The 16,549-nt window shown below is 39.9% G+C and overlaps 1 protein-coding gene across 6 annotated transcripts in view; it reads right to left on the reverse strand.

Moving 5' to 3' along the window:
• The window catches only part of FOCAD (focadhesin), a 249,024-nt gene that overhangs the window by 119,217 nt on the left and 113,258 nt on the right, over positions 1-16,549 (reverse strand). For all 6 annotated transcript variants that reach the window (XR_013541436.1, XM_078384917.1, XM_020790338.3 and 3 more), the window contains 3 exons: positions 3,639-3,773; positions 716-766; positions 22-105 (listed from right to left, as the gene is read on the reverse strand). Coding sequence is in view for 5 of the 6 variants with exons in the window: in XM_078384917.1 (XP_078241043.1) it covers positions 22-105; positions 716-766; positions 3,639-3,773 (270 nt within the window). In the remaining variant the exon portion in view is untranslated. The remainder of the gene's footprint in view (positions 1-21; positions 106-715; positions 767-3,638; positions 3,774-16,549) is intronic.

Consider the following 16,549-nt stretch of genomic DNA (forward strand, 5'->3'; position numbering starts at 1 on the left):
TTAAAAAAAAGGAAGATCTACCTGTTCAGGGAGATGAAGGATAGTATGCTCTTCAGAACTGAATTCAGCAAGAGATTTGTATGCAGAGTTGGCTACGAGAGGATCCTAAAGAAAAAATATATTAGTATAACACAAAAGTATGAAAGTGGAGAAAGGTTTATTTCTTAGATAGAAATCTAATAAATAAATAAATAAATAAATAAATAAACAAACAAACAAACAAACAAATAAATAAATAAATAAATAAATAAATAAATATGTCTACACACTAAAATTCAAGAACTCTGGCATACAAAACAATGACTTCCATGGCAAAGAATGTGACTCCGTTTGTATGACTCCCTGAACATTACAGATAGGGAGCGACTTCTGAAAATAATGTACAAAAGGAACACACTTCTTCATAGCAATCCAATATGCTGGTCTACAACAATGTCATCAGTGCTGGACTTCAGGGAAGATCAGCAGAATCCCATTCAGTCGAATAACCAGGAGGAACCCCAAATACTGGTTCAGGTCCGGCTCAATTATTATTTCAAAGTAAATACAAATTTCCACCTAACAGATAATCTTCTAGACTACAGCTTTTCTGACTACAATGTAGGACTGAATGACAGGAGCTTCGAGTTTTGGTAGCTCCTACACTTCTTTACTAACAGCCCAAATGAGAAATATCTGAGCAAAGTCACTCCTCCACCATCTTCTAGCATCATACCTTGTTCTGTGTGTGGCTCCACAGGAAGCTGACAACTTGAGCTTTAAATTTCTATAAAATTAGAGGAAAAAATAGATTAGAAAACATGCAAGAATATGAAGGCTTCTTCAATTTGAGCAATAGGATAGAAAATTCAGGCAATTGCCTATTGTATTGCCCTCAGAAAATAAACCAAAACCATTTATGGATTAACAATTTATTCAGAATGAAGGCAAAAGTCCCACATTTCCAATGGGCCTTGGAGCTCAATTTACAGTAATTAAGATAATTCAGGCAATTTAACTGTGTCCAAATGACAGACCAATGGACCCCAGCGTACTAACACAGAGAAATGCAAAGGTCAAAAAATGCACTCCAGAGCCAATATTCAATGTTATATAATAAAAAATTCACAAAAGTTCCATGGGGGGGCTGTATTGACCTTCAAGTGCTCCTGAAGATGCAATTTATAGATAATTTCTGTTGCCATAATCCCTAAGGCAGGAACAGGCTTTAAATGATGTTTTCTTATTAAACTCACACAAGTCACTTATTAAAACATTATTCATGCTGCAATGAGAAAGCATTGCAAATAATTGTATTATGTCTGTAGTGACTATGTGGCATAAGATGAAAAGCACCTACTGTGTTGCAAGTAACACTGAACCCTACCACCCTGGCCACCTAAGTAGAGCTGTCTAGTAAAAGAGAGCATACATACATACATACATACATACATACATACATACATACATACATACATACATACATACATACATACATACATACATACATACATACATACATACATACATACATACATACATACAAACCTTTATTGGCATTAAAAGTACAGAGTGCTTTAGGCAAGTGGAAAAACTGTGGGGAGTAATAAAACCATGACCAGTTTAAAATTAGGAAAGGAGGTGCGACCGTGGGCTAACCCAGGAGATAGCCTCTCTGATTTGAATCGCAGTTTGTAAAAAACAAGCAACATAGGTAGTGACATGATTAGTTGTCCCCTGGACTAAAAAGCGGACCTTGGCATTATCAGAGCAACCTTGATAGCTAGAGAGCAGTGGATCTAAAAATCTTGCTCGGAGGCTATTATAAAAGGGACAATCCAAAAGAACATGGGATTTCAATGGCATCTTGACTGCAGGGGCATTGTCTTGGATTATATGGAACTCTACGGTATCTGCCAAATAAAATATTATTATTATTATTTATTTGATTTATATCCCACCTATCTGGACCCACGGACCACTCATACAAAATAGCCGAGGGTAGTACATTAAATCTTGCCAGCATGAATGCTCTTCTTTGGTAAGGATCAGTTAAAAGGGAGAAATAGGGAGCTAAAAGCCCTGAATTCAGGGATAGAACCAGGTAACTAGGGGAACAAGTTTTCCGAGCTGCCTCTGACAGATATTGGGGTTGAATATCTAGCAATCTATGTTTGATTGATTAAAATAGTGCTGAAGCAGAGGACATGTAGAATGTGTCCAAGGAAATTCCTAAGGACATAATTTTCTTCTGGATCACGGTCAACCATTTGGATGCATGATGATCCATCAGCATCGAAAAGATAAGAGAGTTCTGGTTAGAATTAAATAAAAGACAGAGCCAGAACTTGAAGGTCGAGAGCCAGTCATGAGTTTCCAACAATAGCAATCCAGTTTCCATGCATATTGCAGCATAGGGGACACAGTTGGGTAATCCGAGTATTTTCCTCAGGAAAAAAGACTGTAAGCCTTCAGTGGTATGATCGAAGGCTTCGATCCATGTACGAACACCATATAAGAGTTGGGAGCGGGATTTCGCATTGAAAGCTCTTAGGGACATAGGGACATATTCGTTCCCTATGTCCCTAGCCAAGGCACTAGTTCTTGCCACTGACAGTTGCAGTGGGTTACCCAGCTCCCATTGTAGGGAAAATTAATCCCCAGGTATTTGACTGAGACTTAGAAAAAAACTAGAATCTTTGTTTTCCCATAATTCAAAGTTAGCTCATTAATATTGAGGTAGATCGTAACTTGACGTAATAAGCACTTCAGTCCTATTTGGGAACATGACAGTATGACAGCATCATCCGCATATACTGTAGAAGGATGGCAACATGGCAGTGAGCAAGTTGAGCGGCGTGTCCGTTGATTGTATATAAAATTGGGGCTAGATCATTTAAGAATAGATTTAAAAGTGCCAGAGCAAGGATACAGCCCTGTTTCATGCCCTTACAAATTGGAATTTCTGGAGTTAAATTCCCCTGAAGATTGACAGCTAGTGTGTGTATATAGGTTTTTAATCAGGGAGAGCAATCTGGGATCTATATTCAACCTGGCCAGCTTTGGGCCAAGAGAGCAATCTTCTACATGTTTACCTAGGGATAGGTCTTACTGAACCGAATGGAAACTGATTTCTAAGTAAACATGCCGAGAAAAACATTATAAAACAAACAATTTTTCAGATGCACAATATTACCAAGGAAGGCAAGAAAAAAAAATCTCTTCCGGATCAGTGAAACATATAGAAAAGCTGGAAAGGGTTGCTGTAAGTCAGAATTGACATGATGGCACACAGTTATTATTAATTATATTGTCACCAGAGTGTAACTATTAAGAGCAAAGTTGTTGCCAAAAGATCTACACCAAAAAGGGGACAGAAGGAAAAGAGACATGGTATTCATTGTTAGCCAAATATCAATCAGTGGTCATAAAAATGCATAAACACACTTGATTAGAATACACTTTTCCACAAAATGCATACCGTTGCAATCTTGTTTTTAATCTAAGGACTGCAACACAAAACTTGGTGAACTGCAAAATCCAAAGGAAAACAGATGTTTCCATTTGTGTCTTGGTTCAGAAAGTGGGAATCTAGGCTATTTGCTTAAAAATATAGACCAAATAAAACCTCTTTGATATCCTTTAGCCTAGGTACTTACTTCATATTCACTTGATTTCACCGTCAGTGAAGGAACAAGGGAAAACAGCTCACTTAGTGTTTTTAAAACTAGTGGTCGAGTGTCACAGGCCAACTTTGGGGACAGTGCATCCCATGTAGAGCGAATGCAAACAACCTGGAAGAAAAAAATTACAGTACAAACAAAAAAAGAGTGCACGTTGAGTTCTGCTCTTCTATTTTGATCATTTTATTTTTAAGAAATGAAATACAAAACACTGAAAAGATCTATTGATAAAAAAGAAATACAGTGGGGTCTTGACTTGAGAACTTAATCCGTATTGGAAGGCGGTTCTCAAGTCAAAAAGTTCTCAGGTCAAATCTTCATTTCCCATAGGAATGCATCGAAAACCATTTGATCCGTATCTGCTCTTTTCCGTCCATAGAAACTAATGGGAAGCTGCTATTCCGCCTTCGACCACTAGAAGGGGATATTTTCTTTTTTTTTTCCTTAGGTCAAGAAAGGTTCAGGGAAGGCAGGGAAAATACAGTCCAGGCAGTACAGTACCAGGCAGTCTGAAGACTGTCTCCCAATCCACTCTCTAAACGCTGGGAGGAGTGAGGAAGCAGACAGGCACCCTTTTCACTGGCCAACAGTTAACTGAAAGTTCAAATTTTGCACTTTCCCTGCCTCCCGCGTGGTTTTTTTTCAGTTCTTAACTCAAATCTAAGTATGTAAGTCAAGTCGATATTTTCCTATGAGAGCGGTTCTTAAGTCAAAATGTTCTTAACTCGAGCCGTTCTTAAGTCAAGACCCCACTGTATAAAACTAATGAAACAAAAAACTTAACACATACATAAATGAAAAATCTTAGAACTATTTAATTACAGTGGATCCTCGACCTACGGAATTAATCCATATTGGAATGGTGTCCGTAGGTCGAAAGGTCCGTAGGTCGAAAATGCATTTTCCATAGGAAGGCACTGAAAACCATTTAATCCAAAACCAGCCCAAGAACCTCCCCACACAAAAAAATTAGAATAAATTTTAAAAAATTAAAACTTTCCTTTTCGAAGCCTTCCAGGGGTCCCCCACCACCGCCATCACCGCTGCTGGAGGACTCTGAGGGCTTTGGTGCTGCTGCCAGAGGCCTCTTGGAGCTCTCCCGCCCCTGCCGATGCAGGCTTTCCCAGGGTGCACCAGGCCTACCAGGGGAGGGCTTCCCCCGGTAGGCCCAGTCTACTCCCCAGGCTTTCCCGGGCAGTAGACCGGGCCTACCGGGGGAAGCCCTCCCGTTAGGCCCGGTCAACCCTTGGAAAACCTGTGTCGGCAGGGGGAACTCCGGAAGCCTTCACCGCCGCCATGGGAGGCATCTCAGAGGCCTTCCCCACTGCCGATCGTGCTTTGGAGGCACTATCAGCGGCGGGGGGGACCTCCGAGATGCCTCCCATGGTGGCAGGGAAACCCTGGAAGGCATCCGGAGGTCCCCCACCGCCGCTGCAGGGAAGTCCAGGAGTCCTAACATGGTCAGGATCACCTGGCGCGGTGCGGCGCGGCGCGGCGCGGCGGGGCTCCCTTATTCAAATACTGACAATGATATTTTGGGACTTTACATTTAACTTCAATATTTCATTAATTTCTTTTAAAAATAATCTCCAAAATGTCAATATATTCTCACATTGCCCCACACATATGGTGTCAAGAATAATTTCCATGCTGAGACAGAATCAGGCCTGTGGTAATCAGCAGCCATGTTGAATAGATGTGTATTAGAACATGAAGTAATGCCTGAGTGATGTAATGTATTTACTGATTGGCCATATGTAAATGTACATAAATATAACTGTGTAGGTAAAAATCTGTTCCTAAAATTCTCCTTTGCAGCTGCTACAATGCTAGAAAATTCCTGATAGCTTCTAAGATTGTCCGTAAATGTTCTAAAATTTTCCAAATGCATTTTTAGATTTCGAAAATATTTCAGCTGCCCACTTTCAAGGTCTCTCTCAAAAACCTGCAGTTTTCTCTCAAATGTTCTGATGTCACAAAATATCCTTTTTGCTGTTTTTCGTTCAGTACACTGAAGTGTGTTGTAAAATCCGTAAAAAACATGAGGTTGGTAAGCCAGGCCTTATCAGTGAGCTGTGGATATTCTTGTTCCTTTTCAGTCATAAACAGCCTAATTTCGTCCAAGCAGGCTACAAATCTCTCCAGGACTCGTCCTCTGCTCAGACATCGGACATTATTGTGCATAAATAAAGTATTATACTGTGCCTGAACCTCATTGAGAAGTGCTGGAAGCTGCTGAAAATTAAGAGCATGAGCCATGATGTAATTCACCATTTTTGTGACATCTTTGAGGATATTGTCTAATTCTTTGCTGCTTTCCCTGGCACAAAGAGCTTCTTGATGTATAATACAATGAAACTGAATGACTGGATGTTTTATTTCTTTAACAAAGAACTGTATGAAACCAGATGTTACCCCCACCATGCAAGGTGCCCTATCACTAGTAACTGAAACTACTTTTATGGTCTTATGTCTTGTGACAAAAAAGCTTCCATCACAGCATTGTAAATATCTCTCCCTTGTGTTCTTCCAGCTCTTCTCTCATGCTGTCACCAACAGCATAACACAAAATTACTGCTAGCTTTGCATGATTATTTATATCTATGCTTTCATCCAAGCACATGGAGTAACAGGCTGCCTCTTGTAAGTCAGTGGTGAGCTGCTGACTAACATCACTTGCCATACACAGGATTCGATCTTTAACAGTATTTCTGCTAAGTGGCATCTCAGAGATGCATTGGATAATTTTATCCTTACAGTATTTGGGAAATCATGAAAAAGGGAATTACTCCCAGTCAACATGGCCGTTTTGATAAAATCCCCATTGGAGAGGGGCTCACCATGTTTTGCTATGCAGAGTGAAATTTGAAAGCTGGCAGCTGGCAGATGATTTGTTTTAGAAAGATAGTTGCAAAAACTAAGATGCAGGGAGCGATATTTCTTCAATTTCCCTTCAAGAAACTCTTTCCTTTCAGCTTCACCAAGTTCAGCAACACTTTTGTGGTTGGTTTCAAAGTGACATCTGACGCTTGATGTGCGAGACACAACACTTTCACCACACAGAATACATACGCTTTCCCACTGCGTTCAATCATTCCAAATGACTCTGTCCATGCCTCTTGGAATGATCTCCCACTATCCATTTTTAGTTTTGCTTTTTTTGCTGTACTCATTTCTTTTGAGTTCAAGATTTGGAGTCTACAAAAAACCAAAACTTATATTTTAAAAAAGATGGATAAAGCACCCAATACAGTGGGACCTTGACTTACAAACATCCCTACCTACGAACATTTTGACATGAACGGCTCTGTTCGCAAAAATCTACATTGACTTGCAAATGGAGTCTCAACCTATGAACCAAAAAAAGGCAGGGGAAAAGGGCAGGAAATTCAAATTTCCCCTGCCTTTTTTCGTTCCATTCAAACCGTTGGTGGCGAAGAGGCTGCTCTTGCGCCCCAACAGTAAGGAAAAGGGACCCCCCCCAGGAGGTCTCCGATGGTGGCGGGGAAGCTCCCAGGGCTTCCCCACCACCATCGGAGACCTCCTGGGGGGTTTGATCACAGCGGTGGGGGAGCAATTTTAAATTTCCTGCCCTTTTTCTGCCGCTGTGGAAAGCCTGAAGGCACCGATCGCGGGGGCCGGGGACCTCCAGGAGGTATTCGATGGCGGTCGGGAAGCCCTGGGAAACCTCCTGGGGGTCCAATCGCAGCAGTGGAAAATGGCAGGAATTTTCAAATTGCTTCCCCGCCGCCGCGATCGGACCCCCAGGAGGTATCCGATGGCAGTGGGGAAGCCCTGAGTGACCTCCTAGGGGTCCCCCACCGCTGCGATTGGAGGCAGTGGTCACCTAGCGCCGGGAGGCTTGAGCTGGCACGGCACTTGACCGCTCACCCCCGGCCACAGCGGAGCGCCAGGAAGCTTCGGAGGCTTCAGACTGGTAAGTCCTTTTTTACAAAACTGTTCTGGGTGGGTTTTGGAGGGTGGGTTTGGACTGGGGGCTTATGTTTCTGTGCTGTGTTGTGCTGTTTTGTTTTTGGATTTCTATTGTTTGTTTGGTTGTTGTTTTTTACAGTCCCACAGTGGGACTCGCTCTGTTTATTTTTATTTTTATTTTTGGTATTTTTTTTAAAATGCTGGAACGGATTAATCCTGTTCCCATGCATTTCAATGGGGAATGGTGCTTTGACTTACAAACGTTTCAACTTATGAACACCGTTCCAATGTGGATTACAGTAAGTTCGTAAGTCGAGGTCCCACTGTACACATCTATCCCTACCAAAAATATTATTGTCACATTTACACATTTTGTCTTGTTCTTTATTGATTCTTCCAAATGATACCTCTTTTAGAAAAAAAGTCAAGTGCAAAATGCTACACTAAATTAAATGCATCCTATTTATAAAGCTTATTAAGTAAATTGAAATCCTGGACTTCTTTCCTCCAAGTGGGGGGATGGTGGGGGGTAGCGCTCCACTTGAGTGCCGAGGGAGAAGTCTCTGCGTGCCAGTTGTGGCACACGTGCCATAGGTTCGCCATCCCTGCTCTAGTGAGTAGCATACTCCACAGGTAGTTGCAGATACCTCTCTGGCATCTTTACCTTAAAACCTAGTCATTTATTTTTTTTTCCATTTTTTTTTACTTTATATACACATATCCGTACACAGACATATATATACACACATATGCCTAAATCTCTATCTACAAACGATACATACTGTAGAGCTTAGCCTACAAGCCTTTTGTATAATAACACATTTCTTTCAGCAGTGTCTTCTCCTCATTATTCCTTTTAGTCATTTTCTATTTATTACAAAGTTTTTGCTTTCCACCATTCGTAGAGCATGTTCCAGCTTTCATAGTAAGTTGACTTTTCTTGCCCTTTTAGTCTCTTTGTAAGTCTATCCATTTCAGCGCACTCTAATATTTTTTTGATAATCACTTCGTCTTTTGGTGGGTCTCCCTCCTTCCATACTTGTGCCCATGCTAATCTAGCAGCTGTAAGGACATGTGATATTAAGTAATAACTTTGCTTATTTATATTATTTGGTATTAGTCCCAATAAAAAAGTTTCTGGTTTAAATTGTATTTCTTGCTTAGTCATTTGTTTAACCCATGTATACAGCTTGACCCAATATTTCTTTGCAGTATAACATGTCCACCATGTGTGGTAATAGGTTCCTTCTTGGTTTTTACATTTCCAGCACTTATTCGAAATATTGGCAGAAATTTTTGCAAGTCTGGATGGAGGGAGATGCCATCTATAAAACATTTTATACAAATTTTCCTTATATGATGTTGCTAATGTTAATTTAAGATTTTTAGTCCACATTTGTTGCCATTTCTCAAGTTCAATACTATATCCAAATGTTTTTGACCATTTTACCATTGTTTCCTTAACCTCCTCATCTTGAGTGTCCCATTGCAATAAAAACTTATATGCTTTTTGAGTTTGTTGTTTTTCTGTAGTAATATTTTATCAAGTGCTGTGTATTCGCTATAAAATCCTCCTGTTTTTTTATCCTGATTATAGATCGATTGCAGTTGTAGTTGGGGCCACCATGAAAAAGTCAGTCCTTGACTCTCTAGTTGATCTTTTGTCTTTAACAGTCCTTCCTTATTTAGGAGCTCGTTATATGTCGTTATTTTCTCAAATTTCAATAGGTTTGGGTGTGTGAATGCTTCCATCGGTGAGATCCACCTAGGAGTTTTCATATATATTTTACATTTAATTTTTTTCCCAGACTTTTAGTAGAGAATTTCTTATTATATTTCTCTCGAAGTATTTATGAGTTTTTGCTTTCCCATACCATAGGAAGGCATGCCAGCCTGCCTGAAGTTCATGTCCTTCTAAATATAGTATTCTTTTGTTTTTTAATTTTATCCACTCCTTAATCCAATTCAGAGCACTCGCTTGATAATATAAATTCCAATTTGGTAGGCCAAATCCCCCTCTTTCTTTTACATCTTGTAACAGTTTAAGTTTAATTCTGGGCTTCTTCCTTTGCCATATAAATTTTGTAACTAAAGTATTTAGCTCTTGAAAAAATTTCTGCTCTAATTTAATTGGTAGATTTTGAAAGAGGAAAATTACTTTTGGGAGGATGTTCATTTTGATCGTTGCAATTTTACCTAGAAAGGATAATTGTAATTTCTCCCATCTTGTCAGCTCTTGTTTTATATGTTCCAGGAGTTTCCCATAATTGTGTTCCTTTAATGAGGACCCTCTAGCAGTCAAATTTATTCCTAAATATTTTACTTTCTTGGCTATTTGAATTCCTGTCTTGGATGTAAGTTGAGTCTTTTGTTCCTGAGTTAGATTTTTGGTTATGAATGTTGTTTTTTCTTGGTTTATTTCTAGTCCAGCTACATGGCCGTATTCCTTTATTTGCTGAAGTAAATTGGGGCTGTTTCCACTGGATTTTCCAGAATAAAGACCAAATCATCTGCAAATGCTTGGAGTTTGTATGTTTCATCTTTAATCTTTGTTCCTTGTATTTCTTCATTTTTTCTTACTTCTCTATTCAGTATTTCCAATGAAAGAATAAAGAGTAGAGGAGAGAGTGGGCACCCTTGTCGTGTACCTTTAGTGATTTCGATTTTGTCTGTTCCTTCTCCATTTACGATTATTTTTGCTATTTGCCTTGTATAAATTGCTTTTATCATGTTTAGAAAATTTTGTCCAACGTCCATGACCTCCAATTGTGCTTTCATAAATTCCCAGTTTAGATTGTCAAAAGCTTTTTGAGCATCTAAAAATAAAAGCGCCATTTGTTTTTCTGGGTGTTCTTCATAATATTCTAAGATATTTATTATTGTTCTTATGTTGTTTTTTAATTGTCGTTTGGGGAGGAAGCCATTTTGGTCTTCATGTATAAATTGTACTAAATATTTTTTCAATCTTTCCGCCATGACACTTGCAAATATTTTATAGTCTAGTCATTTATTAGTGTCACTAGGTCAAACATATCCAAAGTCTTTGGTGTTGCCCCTTCTATTGTGCCAACAAGCCAATGCCTTCCTGCCCTGCTGGTATTTAGATTATTTAGTTGGTCAAATGAAAAAGTTTTGATGTAGGCTTTTTTCTTCAAGTTCTCTTTCACATTGCCCTAGTTGACATGGGTGTTATGCACTCATAGAGTCATAGAGTTGGAAGAGACCACTGAGGCCATCCAGTCCAACCCCCCGCCATGCAGGGTCATCCATCAATGTACTCCCAACAGATGGCCATCCAGCCTCTGCTTAAAAACCTCCAAAGAAGGAGACTCCACCACCCTTTGAGGCAGCCTATTCCACTGCCGGACAGCTCTGACCATCAGGAAGTTCTTCCTAATGTTCAGATGGAATCTCTTTTCCTATAGTTTGAACCATTGCTCTGTGTCCTAGTTTCTGGAGCCCTGGAAAACAAACCCATCCCCTCTTCAACATGACATCCTTTCAAATATTTAAACATAGCTATCATGTTCCCTCTCAACCTTCTTTTTGTAAGGCTAAACTTTCCCAAAGTACGCTGGATTCTCTGATGGCTAAATGTATTTGCAATTGTATTAAATTTTGAGGAGAATTTTTCTCAGGATCAGACAAAAGGAACTTATTAGGGGAGGACAGGTATAAAGAAGGAAGTGAAGGAAGGGAATCGATCAACTTAAACTGAAATTGAAAAACAATTATAATATACATAAACATTTATACTATTAACGCATACCTCCTTATATTCTATTCCTATCTTTAAACTATATAATTAAAGGTTTCTACAGACTCTGTCCAACACATTTTTTCTTTTCTCCTCACTAACTCAAGACCGACACTTCAACCAGCTCCCTCTTCTCAGACTATTCAAAAAAGACTGCCTCCCCTAAGCTATGTAAATGCCATCTCACATCACAACCCAAATGCATTAATCAATCAGCATTCAACCATACTTTCAACATTCTATCACTCATTGACCAATATTCCAATCTCAGCCTACTTACATACAGAAGTGATTTACCATTCCCTTCTTCTGAGAGCTCCTTACGACTGCAGCTTGCCAACCTCTGTAGTCATGGGCAAGCTGCATAGTCCCAGGGCATCTCCAGAAAAAGGGAATGGTAAACCATTTCTGAATACTCTCTACCCAGAAAACTGTGGAAAGGTCCACCATAAGTCAAAACTGAATTGATGGCACACAGTTATCATTATTACATTCATACAACCACAGCATATGGAGAGAGGTGTGCCCCAGGGATGTGTCCTGGGACCGGTGCTTTTCAACCTCTTCATAAATGACCTGGAGACAGGGATAAGCAGTGAGGTGGCCAAGTTTGCAGATGACACAAAACTTTTCCAGGTGGTGAAGACCAGAAGGGATTGTGAAGAGCTCCAGAAGAATCTCTCCAAACTGGGAGAATGGGCAGCAAAATGGCAAATGTGTTTCAAGATAAGAAAATGTAAAGTAATGCACATTGGGGCAAAAAATTTAAAACTTTAGTTATCAGCTAATGGGTTGTGAGCTGTCCGTGATGGATCAGGAAAGAGATTTTGATGTGCTGTTGGGCAGCTCAATGAAAGTGTCAACCCAGTGTGTGGCGGCAGTGAAGAAGACCAATTCCATGCTAGGTCTCATTAAAAAGGGGACTGAAAATAAAACAGCCAACATTTATAATGCATTGTACAAAACGCTGGTAAGGCTGCACCTGGAGCATTGCGTACAGTTCTGGCCACTGCACCTCCAAAAAGGCATAGTGGAACTGGAAAACGTGCAGAAGAGAGTGACTAAAATGATGACTGGGCTGGGGCACCTCGCTTATGAGGAAAGGCTACAGTGTTTGGAGCTCTTTAGTCTAGTCTAGAGGAGGGACATGACTGAGACATATAACATTATGCAGAGGGTGGATAAAGTGGATAGAGGGAAGCTCTTTTTCCTCTCACGCAATACTAGGACCAGGGAACACCCACTCAAATTGAGTGTTGGAAGAGTGAGAACAGACAAAAGAAAATATTTCTGTTGTTAGCCTGTGGAACTCCTTGCCACAGGATGTGGTGATGGCATCTGGCCTAGATGCATTTAAAAGGGGATTGGACCAATTACTGGAGGAACAGACCTTTGCAGGCTACAAGCCATGGTGGAGATGTATAATCTCCAGGCGTAAAAGGAAGGTACCTCAAGATGCCAGATGCAGGGAAGGGGTATCAGGGGACAGGTATCTAGTTGTCTTGTGTGCTCCCAGAGGCATCTGGTGGGGCCACTGTGAGAGACAGGAAGCTGGACTAGATGGCCCCCTGGCCTGATCCAGCAGGGCTCTTCTGATGTTCTTATATCTCATACAAACCTGTAAACACAGTATGTATATATGAATTTAAAAATATAAATACATTTATACATTTATACATAGCTGCTTTAATGGTAGAAATGCCATAAGCACCACCAACATAGGTAGTTTTTTATGAAGTGCAAGCTGACAGATCCCTGCCCCAATGAAGGGGTTCCTAAAAACAAGTCTGCTTTTTTATATAAAAGATTTTTAGTAGTGTTTGTTTTAATATGGGCCTTCTTGAGGAGAAAGATAGGGTACAAATATTTTAAGGACTCAATGTTATCATTAGAAGTTGTCATTTAAAGAGCCATTTAAAAAGGGGTGAGAGGTAGGATCATGCAGGTGTTCTGAGAAGTAGTGCCAGGTGTAAGGCAGGAAACGAACTCTAGAGGGAGGAAGAGATCTGCAAGGGATGTTGAGCTGCAGGAGCAGGTCATGTCACTTTGCTTCAGGGATGGGCAAACCCCTGGGCCCAATTTCCCCCCACCCCACCCTGCAACACACAAGGGATGCATCCATCTTCCCAGATTTTTTTTAAAGAAACACAGGGAAAGTGATACTGAACGTGCTTAGAAGTCCACTTTTTCCTAATTCTTATTCCCTCTTTTAAAAAAAGATTTATTTATTTAAAATATTTTAATCCCAACATTCTCCTTAAAAGGATCCAAGTTAGCTTGCATCATTAAAAGACAATATTAAAGCTAACAACAGTAAGTATACAAGTATTAACAAAGGATCAAACAAATACTATAGAAAAAACATAAGCAACAGCAAAACGCATTGACAGTAGTAAGGTATAACAATCCATTAAAAAACCCCACTCAGGCTGTTGGTCATGCAGAGAAAGCCTGCCTGAAGAGAAAGATCTTTGCCCACTTGCAGAAAGACAGCAAAGGTGGAGTCAACCTAGCCTTCTGTGGGACTTTAAATTCTTGTTTAGTAGCAGACTTCCAAGGCCCTCCCTGTTTTGTAAAAAACAAGGGGGGGAACCCACACAATGGTGATCAGAGAATCCAGAGAGACATAAAGAATACCTTGGGAGAGGGCACATACAGACTGTGTGATTCTCATTCTGCTTTGTTTTACTTCTTAGTTCATATGAACAATAAAGTATAAACTAATACCAAAACTCAATTTATTTATCTTGAAGTCTTGTTAAGGCTCACACATCTCTCCGTAGTAATATGCCAGAGCACTAGCAATGCTAACCGTACAATAACAGGAATTAGAACCATAACATCTATAATTAACATCTGATCCTATTTATACTTCATTCTCTGCAACTAATATTTGAAACCTTCAGGAAGTTTGCTGAACTGCCAAGACAAATGTGGTTGTCCAAGTGAACTCTGCAGTCAAGTCTTTTGCGCTTTTGGTAATAAGACCCCATTTTCTCTTCTTCTACTTCAGAAGATATTCTCCCAGTTTTCAGAGCCCCCCCCCCATCTCTGTCGGGATCAAGCCATTGTAATGAACGACTTCAATGGATTTCCCCATGATCAGTTCTGCACAGTAACACACAGAAGTTCCCCTGAGGAATTTCAACTTTTAGGCATAGCTATCTGCAGGATTTTGCCATGATTAGTTACTGTTAACAACAGTGTAAGATAGTTAACACTGTAAGATGATGCTTGGACAAATGAGAACTTAAATTGCCTGATAAAGATATTCTTTTAGAAGTTCCAAGCTTTCAACAAAAAGGTCAAACCAAGATTTGACCAGGGGTTGGTGGACTATGTTAGATTTATACATCTGCTTTATATTCAGAATCAAGCAGATGGCAGAGGGAGTTTCAAAATGTATAAGAAATAACAAGCAAAAGCTTTGCCAAGTGAGAGAATCCAACATCTATCTGTGCAAAGAAACAAACTGACAGTGCCCCTGTGAAGCTCATTCCATAAAGGGAAGGACTTAATGAAATCAATGTAGCAATACAGTATTTTAATACTGGAGAAAACATCAGAATACTAAGCATCAGAAAATTTCCAAATTAAGCAGCCACATAAGAGGTTGTAAAAACACTTTGGGGGAAACCGTTATAGATAAAGCTTTCTGGAATGCCTACTGAGTTAAATCCTTTTAACGAAGAGGCAGATCCGTGAATACAATTTCAGTGTAACTAATAATGACAGCTACTGAAACTTAATCTGATTATATGTTGAGTGAAAATGGCACTTCTCCACCCCCACTTTCAAGAACACTATTCTCAAGAAGTTCAAGGAACAATTCATCTGGAAGGAGAGAAAGAGAAAGAGAAAGAGAAAGAAAGAAATCTTCTGTATTTGGGTGGGATCATAACTATATGCTTATATATTATTTGGAGAAACAATAGATAAATTTATCTGGCAGAAAGAAAAATGAAATATAAATTGTCATTGAATTTTTTCTATATCTTAGATCAAAGAAGTAACTTTTCAAAGGTCTTAGATTTCAGCTGCAAGCCATAAACACTTTTTCTGAGCCCTAGCAATGAGTGATCAGAAAGAGAATACACATTTTGTTACTGTTATAAGTACTGGACTGCAATCCTATACCCATTTATCTAAGCACTTCAAAGCAAACTGGCATAGGATCATACCATTGAGTACTCATAACTTTGTAAGTTTGTTAGACAGCTTAAAAATTGGGGGGAATGCACAAATTAAAAACTACAGAAATACTTATATAGGTGGTTGTGACGTTTGCCCCTTTGTAGCCCGTTTGTCTCCCCAAAACAGAGAGCTCACGAAGGCAAACCAAAACACCTTTTCACACACTACCACCAGTTGATTTCTTTATCAACGTACTTTGCTTAGAAAAGACAAAGGTCCATTCATCACTGTCTTTTGAATAAAACAGGTTTATTAATTACAGAAATTTCTTTAATAATTCATAAGTATTTACTTCAGTTTTATCATGCATCAATCTTCTACATTATCTCACAGGTTACTATTCACTCCTCAGACTAATCACTCCTCAGATTCCCCAAACTAACTCCCTCTCTCTCCCTCCCTTCAAACTCAGATTCAGACTGTACTCTCCCTCTCTGGCTCCGCCTTTTAACATCTCTAGTGGCCCCACCTCTCAAAGACATCAGCATAAAACATAAATAATGCATGACTTATTTAACATAATAAGGGTGAACGCCACAGTGGTATTGATTGATTCATGGTTACCCCATGCAGTTACCTCTAATGGATAAAAAGACAGACAAAGATTCAGAGGGCCTGGGTTCCAGTCGTCACTTGAACATGGAAATGCACTGGGAGTTTGGAGCCAGTAAATTAGATCAGGCATCCTTCAGTCTCGAGAGACTATGGTAACATGCTCTGTATTGAGGACTTGGAACAGTGTCTAGTGTGGCTGAGAAGGCCAATTCGAGAGTGACCATCCCTTCCACAATGAAGACAAATACAACCTGTCCCCTGTCCAGCTCCCTGATTTTGCTGGTTTCGGGACTGCCTCTTTGCCTTGGCCTGCTGTACAAGTGTCTCTTCAAATTGGGAGAGGCCATGATGCACCGCCTGCCTCCAGGCTGAACGCTCAGATGTCAAGGTTTCCCATCTGTTGAGGTCCATTCCTAAGGCCTTCAGATCCCGCTTGCAGATATCCTTG

This window comes from Pogona vitticeps, chromosome 2 (assembly GCF_051106095.1).
Source record: "Pogona vitticeps strain Pit_001003342236 chromosome 2, PviZW2.1, whole genome shotgun sequence".
Lineage (NCBI taxonomy): Eukaryota > Metazoa > Chordata > Lepidosauria > Squamata > Agamidae > Pogona > Pogona vitticeps.